This window comes from Thermobia domestica, chromosome 6, assembly GCF_964235325.1.
Source record: "Thermobia domestica chromosome 6, izTheDome1.hap1.1, whole genome shotgun sequence".
NCBI lineage: Eukaryota > Metazoa > Arthropoda > Insecta > Zygentoma > Lepismatidae > Thermobia > Thermobia domestica.
Window position 1 is genome coordinate 167,153,491 of NC_137459.1, and position 15,657 is coordinate 167,169,147.

Genomic DNA, 15,657 nt, shown 5'->3' on the forward strand with positions numbered 1-15,657 from the left:
TCAGGCCATTTTCGACATGAAAGCTCATGGGCAAGTATTTCCTTACATGGACCTTTTCTTTGGGTATCATTTAAACATACCTGTATTAAGGTAACCAGGATTCTCGGTATATCAAATTCGGTAAGAATATTATTCATTGTTTTCTTCCGAGCCGAGTCTTAGGCCTTTCTGAAATTAATAAATAATTGATGTACCAGAATGTTGTATTCCATTTCTTTTCGAGTGTTTGGTGACTGGTAAATATCTAGTCGATAATCGATTGATTTTGCCTACGCACTGATAATTATCAATTATTTCTCCTATGTATGGGGTCATTCTTGCTTCAGGTAATTTTATAGGATTGTGACAAAAAAAGAGGTGTTTTGACAATTATTGCAATTAGCTTTGTGCCCCTCTTGTGGATTAGAACAATGATTTATTTATTCCACTCTTGTGACAATTCCTTCTTGTTTCGTAATATCTCGTTTCGTAATTTTTCTCCTCCAGCTAAAATAAACCCCACGGGAATTTCGCCTATACCTTGAGATTAAAAAAAAAAAAAAAAATCTTTATAGGAATTTTTCTCTGTTCAGTTAGGTTCTAGAATATACGGTTCTGGTGCATGAATTGCACTTTCTACGTGGATATTGTTTTGGCTGCACCGTTAGCAGATTTTTAAATATATATTTACACCTATTTAAAATACTATTCGTGCCAGTGAGAATTGTACCGTCCACTTTCTTTAATACATATGCGCGAGGTTCATAACCTTTTTTAAACTCGTTGATGCCTTTATACATGTACCGAATATTTTTGTTTTTAGTGTTAACTTCAAGTTTAGTAACTTTAGTACTCATAAACATAACGTTCTTTGTGTCTTGGAAGTGTCCCGCCTGATGTCAGTGAAATTGTGTACAGTTATATCGTTCCGATTTTGTATCCAACGTAGTTGTGAATGTTTACTCCACTCTGCTTTTTTAAATTTCATCTCTGTTTGAACCATAGTTTGTTCCTGTATATTTCCGCGTGTCCTAGTTTTTTTTTTTTTTTTTTTTCCTGAAATTTTAACAATATTTCTAATTTTAATCCAAGTATTCTCCATACGAGTGGATTTCGTATATTCTAAAACCGAGAATCCGCTTTCCACACTTCAGTCTGGTATCCCCCTCTTGTCTGATTTTTCTCTCATTTCTTTAAATTAAACTTCTGCATTGTAAGATTCTCTCCTTTTCAACATAACCTCTTTCTTCGCTGCCATCAGGTAGTTATCAGTATGAAAGTGTGCTCCTGTAAACTAACGAATATAAATTATGCTACACTGTCTTCTTCTATCCACTAAAACGTGATCAATTTTGTTGTGTTATTTATTTTTTTTTTTTTTTCTATCTGGTAAGGTCCAAGTATATTTATGAATATCGCGATGTTAAAATTTTGTACTCTTTACGATAAGGTTTCTGGATGTTGTAAAGCTTGCTTGTCTAACGCCGTCGCCATCATTTTTGTGTGTGTGTGTGTGTGTGTATATATACACCGTATATATATATATATATATATATATATATATATATATATATATATATATATATATATATATATATATATATTATATACTTCCACTCCCTATAATCGGTTTGAAAATGTCTTCTCGTCCTGCCGTCGTATTGAAATTCCATAATATAATTTTCATATGGCATTGTGGGAGTTAGTCGGATCACGTTCCTTCGTAAAAACTGTCGTTTATATCGTCATCCTTTGTGTTCTGTTGGAGCATGGACATTTAGAACAATAATATCGCATGCACATTTAGAACAATAATACCTTTTAGGAATGATAAAAATGTCTATCATTAACAAATTCAGTACGTTTCATTGGTTATGTTATTAGCTTGTGAACGAAAAACTGTAGCGAGTTGATTTTCATTTCCTTTCGTATAAAAGAACGCAAAATTCCTGGTCTACATCACAACCTTTCCTTCCTATCTAATTTTCTGAACTATCAGGGTATTGTATATTTCTCTAGCTCAGTTGTTCAGATTTCAATGCGCCGGTCCTATAAAGACTTCTAAGTTTCAAATCTCATGCCCCTTTTACTTTGCTGAGGTGATGGCAAGTTGCCACTCATTCGAAGCTTCCGTGGATGTTTTTCAACAGATGCCTTTCTTACAAAGTTGTTACCCCCAAGTTGGAGGACAACCCCTTATCATCTCTCCGCGACAGCTTATTCAAATATACGCAGCTAACTTTCATATTGAGGGCTTCATCTCGATCCGCAATCTGAGAATACATCATGCCGTGGTGACAGGAACCCACATTACAGTTCGAGACCTACGTAACAGGAGGTGTTCCGCGCTGTGATAATGTAGCAATACTATCGTAAAGGTGACATGAATGAGGGCTACTTTCCAGCCAACAAACGTCCCGATCCTCCTAATATTCGTTGGTATCCAGGTAAAAGTGCAAATATTACCAAGAACAACCTGAAAGAGATCATGACTGACGTTTTCTGGCCTTCTACAGAGCAGATAAAACTGTTGTTCCTCGTTGATTCATGGAGAACCAATAAAAATGAAGATTTGGCGCAGAAACCGGATAATGTTGAAATTACCCGACTCCTTATTCCTCACATATGGTTGCACGTCATTCACACAACCGTTGGATGTGTTGTTCTTCCGTCCGTAAAAGAATTTCGTAACATGTATAATGTATACCGTTTTCCTGTCATCTGACTTCAAAATATGACAACGGGACAACTTCATTAACTTCCAGTTTACAGCGCCAAGGTTCCAAGCTATGATTAGATATGCTTCCTACAAAACTGGATAGTTGCAAACAACACCTGGCGCATTCATGACACCTGCCGACTACTGCTTCAATTTCAATATCTGCGACTGCTGTGCCGAGCCCGATTGTCCATCTTTATCTTTTTTTTTTTTTTTTCTTTCTTTCAAATGCGCCCACTGTTGTCTCAATTTTTGCATCAACCACACAATCAATCATTTTTAAGGTCCATAACAGTTGCAATTAAACAAAGGTCTCAAACCGGATTTGCCACTATTGATTTCAATAGACTGTGTGCATCAAGAGCCTTGTGCCCCCCCCCCCCTTTCCTGTATATTCTTCTTGCGGTAATTCCAACGTGGCGGCTTTTCAGATGTCCCCCATGATTCACATTACGGATATTCAGTGGAGCTCTACATGCATTCTTCATATCTAACATTTGACCTCAATTAACATTGCATTTTTAGACATTTTCTACGTTCTATGTTCGAACTTTGCCCTCACTTATCTCCCACCCTGTGTACGGTCTGCCACTCAACACCCTCTTTTTTGGAAAGCAAAATTTTTCTTTTGTACAAATTGGTGTGTCAAACAGTTGAACAATTAAAGAAATTTACCATTAATCGCGGTGAAATAGAAGTTCTCCAATTGATCCAACAGTTGCAAGCAAATTTCGAACATAAACTAGTGTCCGTAGGATATACACGACAGACAACTACTTCAGACTTTTCCCCAAGAAATTTGGTGAGTTTCTTCTCCACAATTTCAGTATTTAATAATAATATTGCATGCTTTTTAAAGCTATTTTTACATTTAATATAGGCGGTAAGTGAATTAATGGATTTTTTACAGGATGATGACATGTCCTTAAGAAAATTACCATACACGCATTATCGTTTGCAGTATACGAACATATTAGCAAATTCCCCAACAATAATATTATTTAACAGAAATGAATTTCTCCTTCATCCGTATGGGGGGCGCGGTGGCTCAGTGGTAGAGCGTTCACCTCCGGTGCTTGGGGTCTCTGGTTCGATCCCAGCTCGCGCCGTGTGGACTTTGTGGTGGACAAACACCGTGCTCGTGGGTTTTCTCGGGGTTCTCCCGTTTCCTCCCACTTTCTTCATTCCACCACTTCACTCATCTCTCATCATCACCGTCTCCTTTAGCCTAACCGGCATAACCGTGGGACGTAAAACTTAAAGATTTCATTTCATTTTTCTCCTTCATCCGTCCCAGTAATTCAAATACGTACTAAATAGAGTATTTTCATATTGAATTTTACGTATTTATGCTCATACATAATGCATTTACTGTATATTACTGCATACAATTACCGTTGAGAAAATTAAATTTTTGTAACCTCTCAGTAACGGACAAAAATTCCCGTCCCATTAGTGTCCGTTATTCAGAGGTTTCACTGTAGTAAGGGCGAACTCAAGACGTGGTCTCTTAAAATGCAAGCTGAACTCTCAAATTGATCGTCCGTTTATTTTCAAACTGTATTTTGCAAAGAAAAGAGGAATTGCTTCCTCAAACTATACATACAAACTCTAGAACTGACTGCCACAGAGCAAGTTATTATTACTACTCGAACACCTCAAATGTAAATTCCTAGCGTTCAATCTGTATCCAACTTTTATTGAGTTTGCCCCTACTACTTGGAACGCTTCATTTCTATAATTTTCCTATTGTTTTATATCTTATACAATGGGTAATAAATCACTGCTCTAAGATGTGTGTTTTTTGAATCATAAACAATAATAATGATAATTATGATAAAGCAAGATTTTATGAAGCTTTTTTTTTTTTTTTTTTTTAACTCTCTTGTATTGGGAAAGATCTGATATTGGTAACTCTGTTTTAAATATGTTTCCAATGAATTTCTTTTAGTGTTCATTGCTACGAATTTGATAGTCTCATAAAATTAGCACTTTGTGTGCAAATAGAGTAAAAAATTACTTTTCCATTATCTTGCAGGATTAATCTTATAACTAAATTGAACCAGTGGCTAACAACATGTAGACTTTTCAATCTTAAAATATAGTAGGATAAATCTAGAGTTTAATAACGATGTCTAGAAGGTAAGTAATTGAGTTACGTGTTAACTAATCATCTTTCTCTTTTTCTCAACAGGATTTTCCAATGGGCGGGGGCCCTGAAGGTGGGCCAATGGGACCAATGGGTCCAAGCACAATGGGTCCAGTCATGAATGGAGATGGTCTGGATGGAATGAAGAATTCCCCGGCCAATGGTGGCCCAGGCACTCCCCGAGAAGACAGTGGGAGTGGGATGGGAGACTACAACTTGGGGGGATTTGGGGGACCTGGGGAAAATGTGAGTATGAACACCGGTGGAAACTACTTCTCTGAATCGTAGTCCTGCAGAGGTGGAGTGAAGGAGTCATTGTGTGTTCTTTTCAGAAAAATGAAATAGATTTTATAAAAGCAAAAATACATAATATATATATATAAGAAAACCTATTAAATATTTTTTTTAATCACTGAATCTCTTCGCAATTGTGTGGGTAGGAGTAAGCGTATTTTAAAAAAATGATTTTTTTGAAGTGTAGAACATCTGTTGGATGTGGGATGGGTACTAAATGTAAGCACCATTTGTAAAATAATTCCTAAAATTGTTGGTGGTGCACAGTAGCATTTAGATAATTGCATAGTAGTTGTCGTTAAACGAAGTTTTGGAGACTATATTGTTTTGGATTTTGTTCGTTACATCACATTTTCATTGTGAACTGGATTTTTTAAGCAAATAAATTCACGTTGATTTTTTTCTTTTAAAAAGAATAATAGTAAAGTTTGCATGCTTGGCATTCCAAACACATATGCTGTAACATCTTATAATGTCACATTGAAGGGTATACAGTTAGTTTGTGCAAATAGATGGACAATCACTCCACACAATTAGGACTTTTCGTAATGGATGTAGTTCGGTTGTTGTGTAAACAGGGGAGTAGGGAGGATGCCTTTATCTGTAGCTTATGAGCTTTTCAAGAAAAGAGATTTTTTTTTTTTTTTAATCTCTAGGCAGTTCTTCGGGTTCTAGTTGCATGAGTGCACTATTTCGAAGACTGGTTGTTGAACTGTGAAAACAAAACGAATCATGGAAGTCCTTGTAACACACTGACTTCGTTGTTTATGCACTCACTCTGTTGTACATTTTGTTCGTACATTTTGCAATCTAGAGCTTTAAATGCTCAAGATAGTAATTAAACTCACCCTCCCTGCTGCCTTCGTCACAAAATTAACATGTCCGTCACACTCACATAATGGAAGGGTGTGTTGCATGAATAATTTCTAAAAGAGAAATTAGATCTTTGGTTGAATTCAAGACTCTTTTGTGATAGATTTGGTGACTTAGTTTCAAGACAGATTCAATAGATAGATGCAAAACTGTTTCCCAGTAGGAAGTTTAGACTTTGCAGTGAACACTTTCTTCCTTCCAGGACCAAACTGAATCAGCAGCCATTCTGAAAATTAAGGAAAGCATGCAGGAAGAAGCCAAGAGGTTTGAAAAAGACTCCGACCATCCGGACTATTTCATGCAATAACACCCCCTTTCCTCCCAAGATCCTTCCAACCCCAAGTTACCTCCATGTATGTTATGGAATCCTCCCTGTGCCCTGTAAGAGAGAATCAGATTGTTGTAAAATCAGATTGCAGTCTGTATTTAGTTCTAGTAGGGTTCATCTGCTATTCTATTTCAATCATAATATTGGCTAGTCAAAGTGTTTTTCTGTTCTTGCAGATGATCCCTTCATCATGAAAACCGATGCGTAATGCAACCTTTGAAGAAATTTGCTGTGTGGAAGACGAAGAAATCTTTCCTTATTGGCACTAAAATCTTTCAGTTATTTCAATGGCGTGATTTTTTTTTCAATGTTCCTATAAATAGTATCAGGCTCGCAATCTGATTCCTTTAAATATTCTATATGTGTGAGTGACAGATGAATGCCTTCAAAGTGGTTTCAGTGACTTGGAGTATCAGTGCAATTTAACCCTCATTCAGTTGTAGAAATAAGTGTTAGGTAGACAATGAACAGGACTGTTAAAAAAAAAGAAAAAGAAAAAAAAAGTTCTTCAATGTGGAGACAAAACAAAATGAGGAGCTTATTTGCCCATGTGAAGGAATCAAAAGGTCATTAGGTGCCCTGTAGTGCTAGACTCAAAACACTTCTAATCATCAAACAAACAGAACTGGACTTCAAGAGTTGGTGGAGCATAAATAGTCTATGTGTCAGTCAGCTGGACTAGCTTCGTCATCATAAACTATCAAGTTGCTTGGTCTCTTCCTTATTAAAAAAAGGTGATGTATTTCACAATATTTGAATCCAGGAATTCTGCCGCATTTCGGGTTCAAGGGATTTACATCAAATTTTATATTATTTATATCAAAGTTTTAAAAATGTCCTATTTAAACTGATATTTCTGTCTACTGAGGAAACATAATTCGCTTTACATTTTAGGCTTGTTTATACATCCATGTTCTGAATACTGTTGTGTACCTTTTGTGCAACATGTATGTGTACCTTTTGGTGTATATTTCCCATTTCTGTCTTTCGACCCTTTCGCTATCAGGTACTTCTTTCTGTTAGTTTAGAAAGCATTCTAGATTCCTCTCTCTAAATACACTATTCAGGAAAATGTAGAACACCCTAAGTTAGAAGTAATGCGGTTGAACCATTGGTCCATTCCCTTTGCTTAGATGATAGGTTTCAGAATTTCTAATTTAAATTATGGTTCTGCCTTGTTGCTTCTACAAACTTCTCATGTAAATTCTCAGGACAAGAATATTCGTATCTTTGACTGGGCACTGTTCATGCTTTCTTACAATATAATTTTATTTTCTGGTTAATTTTATTATCAAAATCATTTTACAGTACATTCTTTTCAAGCATGCATATATATATATATATATATATATATATATATATATATATATATATATATATATATAATATCTTCGTAGGAACTTGATAAATTTATTTTGCATGAACAGTTGCAGTACACAAACTCATTGAGGACGGGACATAAACTACAAAGGGTGTTTTACACGTCAGAGACTCTCATACCCATTTCATTGCAGTTAAGTGGAATGACAGGATATAATTGATTTTCGGTAATAATTTTACAGTTAAGATCTTTGTATTTGATAAAATAAAGTTTTTAAGTAGGGTAGGGAATATGAAAAATAACGACACATGTAACTAAAAGTAACACATGTAAAACCCTGCCATTCCACCTTGCCCAGTTGTCATTTTACGTGATTCAGGAAACTTAATCCTAATTATGTACATAATACTAAATGTAAATTGTGACAGAAATTTCCTAAGGGAAGAAAAAAAAAAAATATATATATATCGAATTCCTATGTGTTTGGAATCCAGGTCTTACGACGTTGTAAATATTTTATTTCTCTATAGATAGCAGCACTGCCTACACTACTGTAGTATCCTTACCTCCTGCCATAGGAAGATGTGGGCAGCTCTGCCTTCTGAACAGGGAAGTTTCTGTACAGGGCAAACGGATTCGGACTCATAGGAATTGTATTTTTCAATTTTCAGCCACTGGTTGTAGGCAGATCAATGGTTGATCAGTTTGTCTTGCCATATCAGCTCGACATCCAGACCCCAACTCCACTAGAGATTTGTATTCGTACGTACTTCTCTGCACTGGAAAAAATAATAAGTAATGGCCTTATTCTTTCTCTTTCGATTATGCAGTCGACTGCATAGAATTCGAGCATCATCACGTAAAAACAAATCGTACTGAAAAATATAGTAGATTATAAAAGCGTATATGTGTATATAAACCATTGTCAAGTATTATTTGAGGTTTTTGTTTTTGTTTTGTAATATGATCGAATGTTTTTTCTTTCATTATTTATTTTTTTAGTACCTTTATTAATGCGCCTATAAACTTGTTCGTCAGTCCTTCCAAGTTTATCATAAATGAACGAGCGATAAAAGTTCAGGTTGGCGAAAGATAAGAAAGGAATATATAAATAGAAGTATAAATATATAAATAAATATAAATATATATATATATATATAAAATGCCACATGTATCTTTGTATATAAAGTGTCACCTCAGAGCATTAGACGTGGCTAGCAGCGTGGTTATTAAATAGTTGCATTTTCTTACAAAAGAGGAGTTTGGAATGGCAGTTACAATTTGGACATTATTTAAAAATAAACTGTTTTGTGACAATAATGACTTCGAAGTTCTATATCACAGAATATTTCACCCGAAAACACACTATATGTTCTAGCAAGAATTTAAGTTTATTTTTTATGTTAATATAAGTTCTGAGTAGCTTGGCACTAGATATTATTTAATTACCGATTTTATTTTGTTATGCGCAATAGCAAATATGGTTTTAAATCGCTAAAATATCGGAGTTGTGCATTCACTACCTGAACCAAAATTCATTACAAGGTATATTTGGAAAGGCTGTTACTTCTTTGTTACACCCAAATATTACACAGTGCAAGAAATAATATACATGACAAAAAAGGAAAGAAAGAGAAAAATAAATTTTTACAAGTTTTTTTTTCTTCATAACATAGTAGATACTTTCTGAACGAAGCACAGTATATTATTATTCCTCTCCTTTGTCAGTTTCGAAGAAAGTTTAAATTTAAAAAAAAAAAAAAAAATAAGAAAAACACAGAATTTGGCCTCTTGTACCATTTTTGTTGGTGGAGTAGACCTAGGCAACCTTATGTAAAGTAGTCATATAGAGTATTGCAACATGTTGTGTAGAAAACTTTTGAGTAAAAATAAGGCTGGTGCAAAATCACTGTTTTACTTTCGTATTATCTAAATATATTACCACATTTACATGTGTACAGCCAAATGTGAGGGCAAAGAAAAAATAAAATACATTCTTTTTGTAATATGTTCCTTGTTATTTATTTATTTCATAGTAATGACCGAACTTTTAGTCATATCTGGCTGTACACACCGTCTTGAAATGTACTTCCTTTTATCCAGTTCCTGGTATCCTTTGTAGTAACTACCAACCTTTTCTTACTCTCTCATTGTTTCTTTCCATGAATTGTATTGTCCCTTCCCCACCTTTTCAGCTCTTATCTGCAGTGATGGAATAATTGAAAACCTAAAATTCTGTCTCATATCTCCTCAATATGTAGATTAGATCGAAAGAAGAAATTGTAAAAAAAGATTATTTAAAAAATGCGCGAGAGAAATTTGTAAGAAGATCATCTTTTTTGTTAAATAGGTAAGCTAGATGTGGGAAAATTATTATATGAAAATGACACTTTCTTCATTTTCAAAAGAAGAAACACTTTTTATAGCAGCAGAAGAAGAGTGATTATAAAAGAAACATAAAAGCAATGAAAGAGAAGTCTGTAATTTATCTTGTTAATTAGTTGTTAAATAATTCTCCTTTTCATACTGCGTTTGGATTATTGTAAAATATACGTGCATTCAAGTGATATTGCATGCTGTAGAGTCCCTCTCTAATTTCACATGTTCTTAAGATATTGTACAATAAACAACTTAATTTTGGGACCACAAACCAATTGTAATTTCACACCTTTCTTACAAAGACCGATGAATTATGTTTTTTTGTCTGATAGAAATGTGTCGAGTTAGTCTTATAATGCATTTAATTTGCGAATGAGTTATTTACGTGGAATTTAAAGTGTACAGCGCATAATAAATGAAAATTTGTTGGTTTAATATATGCTAAGAAAATACAAAGAAAAAAGCTTCTATAGGTGATTTCTTATGCAAAATGGAAGAAGGAAGTTCTAGTACATACGGGTAGAAAAACTACTCCTTTCTAGTATATATGGGCACAAGGTCTTGAAAGTCCAGAAAGCTAGATTTTGAGGAACCATTGCTTGAAAACTATGAAACTTAACTCAGACGGTTCGTTGAAGTACACAGGTACTAGCGCAAGTTCGTCTAAATATCGACGTTTGGAAACCTTGTAGTATTTACAGAATGCACAAAACAAACGAAGAGTAATTGAGTAACTGCTGAAAACCCTTCTTATGTACGGCTTACCTTCTTAAATGTGTTAAAATTCAAATCAAACCAAAAGAAAAAAAGCAGCAAATAGTGATGATAACTATGTAGGAGGCGTACTAGTTTCTCTATAATATTTCAAACCATTTGAACTATCCTGTTCAAGCTAAGCTCTTCAAAACTGTTTCTAAAACTGTCGTTATCTTAGACAGCTCTGAAAGGGGTCGTTCTAGACCAGTGTTTATTATAACTTTTTTTCTTAAGGTCTCGAAATCTTAGGTTATAGTCCATCACACTCTTTATATACAGACAGATAATTATCAAAGTAATAGAAAATACTATAGCAAAGTTCGCTTTACCTCTTACGACATTGGACCACTTTTAGCCTGTAGTACAACTTGTATTCTTTCCAAAATTCGAGCATAAAACTCGAAGTGTTTCCAAAACAATTTTGGACCATTCGTCATGCAGTCAGTTGCTAGCGGTGCTGAAAGAAAAAAAAAAATGTGCTGGATTTGCTGCTCTAAAACTGACAGTAACTTTTCAATAATGGTCAGACGATTAAGCGCTCCAACGAAGATGTTGAAATTTACTCTGATGTTCTTTTAAACCGCTCTTGAACAGATCTAGCCATGTAATTGATATATGGTTATATTGGAAGATTGGGTTATTGTACAGGAAGTGACCTCTATACTATAATATGGATGTGAAAACGTAAAGTGTCTACAAAATCACTGGCAGTAGTTGGTCTTTTGAGAGTAACAATAGGACCAACAGAATACCATGAAATTGAGGTCCACACCAACACAGGGCTGCCGTCATGTTTAATGGCAGGAAGTAGACAGCCTGGCGTACATTCTTTCCTGAGCGTTCATCGTGCGTTAGTCTGGCCTGTTTTTGTAAACAAGTATAATTTTTCATCGGACTATATTACCCATCCAGTCATAGTAGGTTCATGTCTTTGTATTCTGACATCACGGGTGTTGAGGTTACGTGACTCTTTGGTTTATAATTGTAGAAACAGGTCGTTCCAAATGCTGGTTGAAATCTCTATAGTCAATTGTGCCACATTAGGTATTTGTGAAAATCCTTGTCAATGTTTGGAGATTCCTTTCATCTAGGCTTTGTTTCCGTTCATTCTTCTGTTCCCCTGATGGTGTCTTGGAGAGAATTTTGTACGCTTTCATCACATTGGATACTTGCCTTTGGTACACTAAAAGCACTGGCAGTTTTGAATATAGTTGGTCCAAATGACCGCACCCCCAAAATTTGACCTCCTTGAAAACAAGGGTCACCCATTCATGTCAGTGCCGTATGTTTTACTACATGCACGAATCCGTATTACTCAGCAGTAACACAAGACAGTTGCAAAGCATAATTGTTCAGGATTACGTGTTGCAGTGTATGAGTACCTTAGGAGCACCTTACTTTGATAACTGTCCGGATAACCGGAAATAAAGTATGCCGAAATAAGTATGTATTAAAAAAAAAGAAGAAGAAAGAAATGATGTAAGTATAATGCAATATAATGAAAACTTACTTATATTAATGCAGCAGATGTTCAATTCTCTCTAGTGTTAAGCGTGTCTATTCTAAATCAGAGAACCTACTATCGACAGCAGCGCTTCTTGCTCATGCATGTTTCCTCCTACCTTTTCTGTACAGTTGTCAGCTTAAAACTTGAACAACCAGAAAGGGAGCGAGACAAACATTCACGCACCGTACGGAAACGTATACAAGCTTAGCATAAAAACAGACTAACCAAATGTGATAAACAGTAAATTAAATAGAAAATATCATTGATATCAAATCAGCGGAAGGTATATTATGGTAGAGGAGTTTTTTAACTGATCAGTACATCTAGAAACATGTTTTCTTCGTGAGAGCATTATGTAAACCGATTACTACTCAGGCAAGGTGGGCGAGATCTTGCCAGATGAGCTGAGAGATGAAGGATTTTTTCGTAACAATATATATATATGTGAAACGCCAGTATTTTGAAAACATAACCAGAATCGTATCTACAGACAATATGCTGAAAAAAAAAGCTGATATTAAAGGCTACAACAAACATGCGTTAAGCATGCATTCTTTTTATGTGATGAGAACAGATTAAACATATTTTGTTAACTTTCTTTTGTAATAGACCCTCACGGCGGTGGCGGTGCGTATTTTTAAAAATAATATATTTTAAATGTTACACCTATTCGCAATATTGTAACAAAATCAATACGAAAAACTGCGTATTCCTCTTTGTGCTTAAGTGGCAAAAGTGCGTGGTCCCAGGTTTGATTTCCGGTGGGAGCTGGGGGCCACGGTGGCTCAGTGGTAGAGCATTCACCTCTGGTGCTAGGGGTTCCGGGTTCGATCCCAGTCCCCACCAAGTGAACTTTGTGGTGGACAAACACCGTGTGCGTGGGTTTTCTCGGGGTTCTCCCGTTTCCTCCCACTTTCTTCATTTCAGCATTTCATTCATTACTCATCATCACCGTCTCCTTTAGCCTAACCGGCATAACCGTGGGACGTATAACTCAAAGCTTTCATTTCATTTTCCGGTGGGAGCTAAATGTAATTTGATCCAACGGTAGTGTGCGTTGGAATTCAGTTATTTAACCTTGGTACTAAATGAGATGTGAAACAAACCAATTAATCATTATAATGGAAAATACAGTGTTACGAAAATACGTTATCAGTAATATTCAGTTTACTATCTGCTTTCTGAGCACAGGGAACGTTAAATAGAAGAAAAGGAAACCCACTAAAAACTCATTGTAATCTTTTAAAATTACTCTTGTCAGTGGTTCTAACTTCCTCTCCTACACTGTGTACAGTGTTGATTAACTCTGTGTACAGTGTTGATTAAAATGTGTTGTTTATAAGTTACATATTTTTAATGCAGTCATTTAAATTTATTAATTTCGACTACATTTCTGAACCATCCAAAAATTTCAGTGGTGTACTTTCCGTGAAGGTACCAGTGTGAGCACCTATGAGTTTGACTTCGGTTGATTCACTCATTTATTGGAGTTTAAGAATAATTTGTGTGTGTTTGAGACAAAACCTACTGCTTAAAGTAAAACACTAGCCACTTCTCAGGTTTTCACCAACAATTTGTATAACCACCGGAAATAAAACCATGGGCATTTCGCGTCGTCATAAGCTTGATATTGAAGAATTAGTTATTCACTTACGTGATACAACGCTCAGATTATGAAGAACTTGATATCCTATGTTTGTGTACTCTTCCGAACCACAGTAAGATTCAATTTGGCGCAGTTGACATATGTATAATTATCACCAATATTACAAGGACAGTTATCACCAATATCACTACCCACATGACAGGCTAATTCCTATTGCATATTTTCACCTTAAAGAGAGCGCTGTTTCAGAGGGTAATGCAATCAGTCTCAATGTATACTTGTTAATCGTAAGAACCGTAGATTTCTAAAGCATTCTAATATCCTATTAATTACTTCAAAGTTACGCATTTACACTCTTTATAGGGAACTTATTAATGCCAGGGTTCAGAATGTGTGGATACGTTTTAGTTGTAGAGCAGTATTACGTTGAATATTTGTGATGAGCATAGTATCGTTTAACCTGGAAAAAATAGCGTGTTATTTAAAACTTTCAGATAAATTCATGTCGACGCGACATATGAAGATCTAATACAGAAATGCCCATGTCATTCTTTAAAAACAGTTAGGAGACCGTGCTTTCAAATGTGAATTAAGATCTCATTTCTTTCTTTTTCTTTTTTATTTTTTCGTTTAATCTCCATAAGCTTTAGAACAAGACATGAGCCTGTCCAGTGAATCACAGGGTTGGCAAGGTGGCTCAGCGATAGAAGTAAGCGTAGGGTTTTTGGTTTGATCCCCGCTCAAGGAAGTTTGTAATGGGTTTTCTTGGAGTACTACAGTTTCCTCCCACATTCTAATTCCACCAATTCATCCATCATTCACTTTCTCTAATCATTCGTATTTTTTAGTTTAAAATGCATAATTGTGGGACATTAAATTAAAATATTTCACTTCATTTTTGTTTAGTAGGTCACAATCGATAACGTTATAGGCAGAGTCCCTGAGAAAATTAAGATGGTGTTCGTTAAAAAAGTCAAATCAATGAATGAAAGCAAAATTAGAAACAACGTTCCATTATTAAATGTAATCATTTTCAAATGAATAAACAAACAAACAAATCATTGCATTTTAACATTAATAAATCATTATTGACATTTTCCGAGCTCCTTCGCGGATATACGAGTAGCGTACACACCTTTAACGTAGAAGACTCGGATTTGACTCCCAATAAGAGCTTGTCTGGTTTTCGTGGTCAGCTGTAAGTCTACATTTCATATGAACCTTGTGTTGAAAGGGACTATATAAAATAAAACAAAAATCTTCGGCGTAAACAATTCATTTTAATGAGAAGAAAAACAAAACAAAGGAGTGATTTCGCTTCAATTAACACGAACAGACGTAGAGCAAAATGGACTTGGTTGCTGGGTGGTGTACATCGTCTTGTTTTACATTGTGTGTATTTTGTTTTGAATATATGGGATCGATTATGAACTGAATGCACGTTGATGCCCTTATGATCTCTTAGTATGAAATTCTTAATTTTACCCTTACACATACAATATTTAAACATAATCCGCCTTATGCAGAGCCCTTTGGACACATTATTAGAGTCATACTAACGGCCTGACTCCTGCAGGAAACATGTTAGCCGATCTCTTTAGTATGGCATTAATCACACATCAGAACGACTCTGCATAAGCCCAAATATGTTCCAAGTGACTTCCATTCAACGCTAAATACTTTTTTCATAGATATCCAGCAAATTGCTGAAAATGTCCAAGATTATGTCTCGAGTAATTTAATGCA

The 15,657-nt window shown here is 35.3% G+C and overlaps 1 protein-coding gene across 14 annotated transcripts in view; it reads left to right on the forward strand.

The window, feature by feature from the left end:
• Positions 1 to 9,671, forward strand: part of Ssdp (Sequence-specific single-stranded DNA-binding protein) — a 690,704-nt gene extending 681,033 nt beyond the window's left edge. For 13 of the 14 annotated variants that reach the window (XM_081762327.1, XM_081762335.1, XM_081762326.1 and 10 more), the window contains 2 exons: positions 4,893 to 5,093; positions 6,217 to 9,671. In XM_081762327.1, the coding sequence (XP_081618453.1) occupies positions 4,893 to 5,093; positions 6,217 to 6,321 (306 nt within the window). In that variant the 3' untranslated portion in view covers positions 6,322 to 9,671. The remainder of the gene's footprint in view (positions 1 to 4,892; positions 5,094 to 6,216) is intronic. The other variant, XM_081762329.1, reaches the window with a different exon arrangement.
• Positions 9,672 to 15,657: the final 5,986 nt, after the last annotated feature.